This window comes from Pteropus vampyrus, unplaced genomic scaffold, assembly GCF_000151845.1.
Source record: "Pteropus vampyrus isolate Shadow unplaced genomic scaffold, Pvam_2.0 Scaffold99, whole genome shotgun sequence".
Taxonomy (NCBI): Eukaryota; Metazoa; Chordata; class Mammalia; order Chiroptera; family Pteropodidae; genus Pteropus; species Pteropus vampyrus.
The window spans coordinates 5372877-5375079 of NW_011888880.1; the positions used below are offsets into that span (position 1 = coordinate 5372877).

Here is a 2203-nt window from a genome sequence, read left to right on the forward strand (position 1 = left end):
AAACCTTAATACGAATTGCTGGGCCACGTCCCCAGAGTTCCTGATTTAGTAGATATCCAGTAGGGCTAGAGAATTTGCCTAACAGTCCCCAGGTGGTGTTGATGCTGCTGGTCCAGGAACCACACTTGTGAGAACAACTGAAAGCAATCATATTTGTCAATATAAAATTTGCATAATTGTCTTAATTTTGTCTTGACTGACAGGTTAAGAGAAAGAAAATGGATTAAGTATCATCCAGAACACAAGTTGCTACATTTTACTTCATTCTCACAATGCCCTACACTATAGCTACTGTGTGGGTGAAGACGTTAAACCTCGGACATGAAACACTTCCCCAACATCGGACCATGAGGACATGGTGGACAAAGACAGTTTGTCCAACTCCAAAATCTATATTTTATTTGTTACGTTCCAACAATGTTCAGCCCGCATAATTACATTAAACCAGAGTTTTAATCCCATTCTCCTCTATGTGGTGGTTTGTCTTGTACTTTGTCTCAGCCTTTTTTATTATTGTTATAAGCTGATCCGAGTTATCTTTAGAAATAGCCGAGATACATATTTTAAATAAACATAAGAGAGCTTAAGGTAATTACCAAAGAAAAGATGTTACGAACTGATTGCATTTTCCAAACCAAAAATTGATGTATGTCACCTGATAAATATGACCAAGACTTTGTGGAAACAGGTCCAGGGTCTTCCAGTTTTCCAGTGGGCACGCAGGATCCATGTAAGGTATTAGTCCCCATCACGCATTGGGCAGCGATTGTTAGAATAAGGGAAAATAGTTACCTTCCTTTGCTACTATTCTGGTTCAAAGCACACAGTGGTTCATTTGAATTATTCAACTAGTGGAAAAAACTGGCATCACACCAGTTCCTGGGGTCTTGCTTTACCATTTGATTTTAAAATAACATTTAAACCCATAAACAGTAAGAAATACATTTTAAGCTAGCAGTCAAAGAAAGGCTGCCTAATTACAAGATGAGATCCAATCGTTTCAAAAGACCATTGTTCTGACTTAATTAACATGAACTAAAACACCCCTAAAACAACAGGGCACATGCCCATTAGGATAAATTACTCAGACCTAGTCACCGCAGCACAGAATTCCTTAGAGGAAAATCTGTCACTGCCACTGCGTTTTTCTCAAAGGACTCTGCCACAGCTGGGAGCATCCCTCTGGAGGGGGCAGCTGTTCCATATTGAGTTTGCTCCATTTTGAGAGACCTGGACCATGGCTAAAGGGTGAAGAGAAATCCCAGGTCATCAATAGAACCATAGCTGGTGATGTGACATAGCAGTTTAGTAGCTATGGGCACCTATGAAGCACTTTTATTCTGCGTATCTGATCTCTAGTTCTCTGTGTGAATGTTTCTTCCTCTCTCAGCCTCCATTTCCCCATTTGTAAAGTGGTGAATTCGTGGTACTCTCTCACAGGGCTAACACTCAGTAGGTGTTGGCTATTATTACCCCGAAGATGAGTCCACTGTCTTCCTGAACATTATAAGACATTATTCCCTACATACTTGCATCAGCCTTGTGACAACTAATATGGCACATTTTTTTCTCCAGTGGGTCTTTTTTACACTCTACATATATTATCATGAACAGGCTAATTAGAGACCTCGAAAATTCCACCCGTCTATTATTCAGGAATGAAATCCAGTTTAGACCTAGAGCAATAGAAATACATTTATTTTGTCTATTGCAATTTTTTAGCCTTTCTTGGTTTGGTAATTTTTCTTCCCCAATCGGTAAAGGTCACAGATGGTGGGTGAATAAGTAATTTCTGTGTCCTCCAAGTAATTCTGTGTGGTGCTAAACAAACTATTAACAGACATTTGTCACGTGACGGGGGAGGGGCAGGAACTAAGAGTCTAAAATGAACCCAGATAAAGATGGGCGGTTAATTCATATCTGAACATTTAGGTACAACTAATGATGCTCTGGCTTGAATAAATTTATAAAGAATTTATTCTGTGAAGAAATATTAGCAGGTGATGGCCACAGACATATGATAATGGGGGCCCGAGGCGTAAAGGATTTTTTCTTTTTCATCACGAAACTAAACTCTACTCAGTCCCTGAAATTCAATGTTGTCCCCTCTCTCAGGGTTTTTGAGTTTCCAGACCCTCAAGAACTATTAACAGCTTTCATTATTTCTAGGTAAATTCACCAAAATTTCATTCTTATTGGAAAT

The 2203-nt window shown here is 39.2% G+C and overlaps 1 protein-coding gene across 1 annotated transcript in view; it reads right to left on the reverse strand.

The window, feature by feature from the left end:
• Positions 1-1094: 1094 nt before the first annotated feature.
• PRDM14 (PR/SET domain 14) overlaps positions 1095-2203 on the reverse strand; it is a 13665-nt gene continuing 12556 nt past the window's right edge. Inside the window, exon 7 of the mRNA XM_011364631.1 lies at positions 1095-1241. Coding sequence (XP_011362933.1) covers positions 1095-1241 — 147 coding nt within the window. The remainder of the gene's footprint in view (positions 1242-2203) is intronic.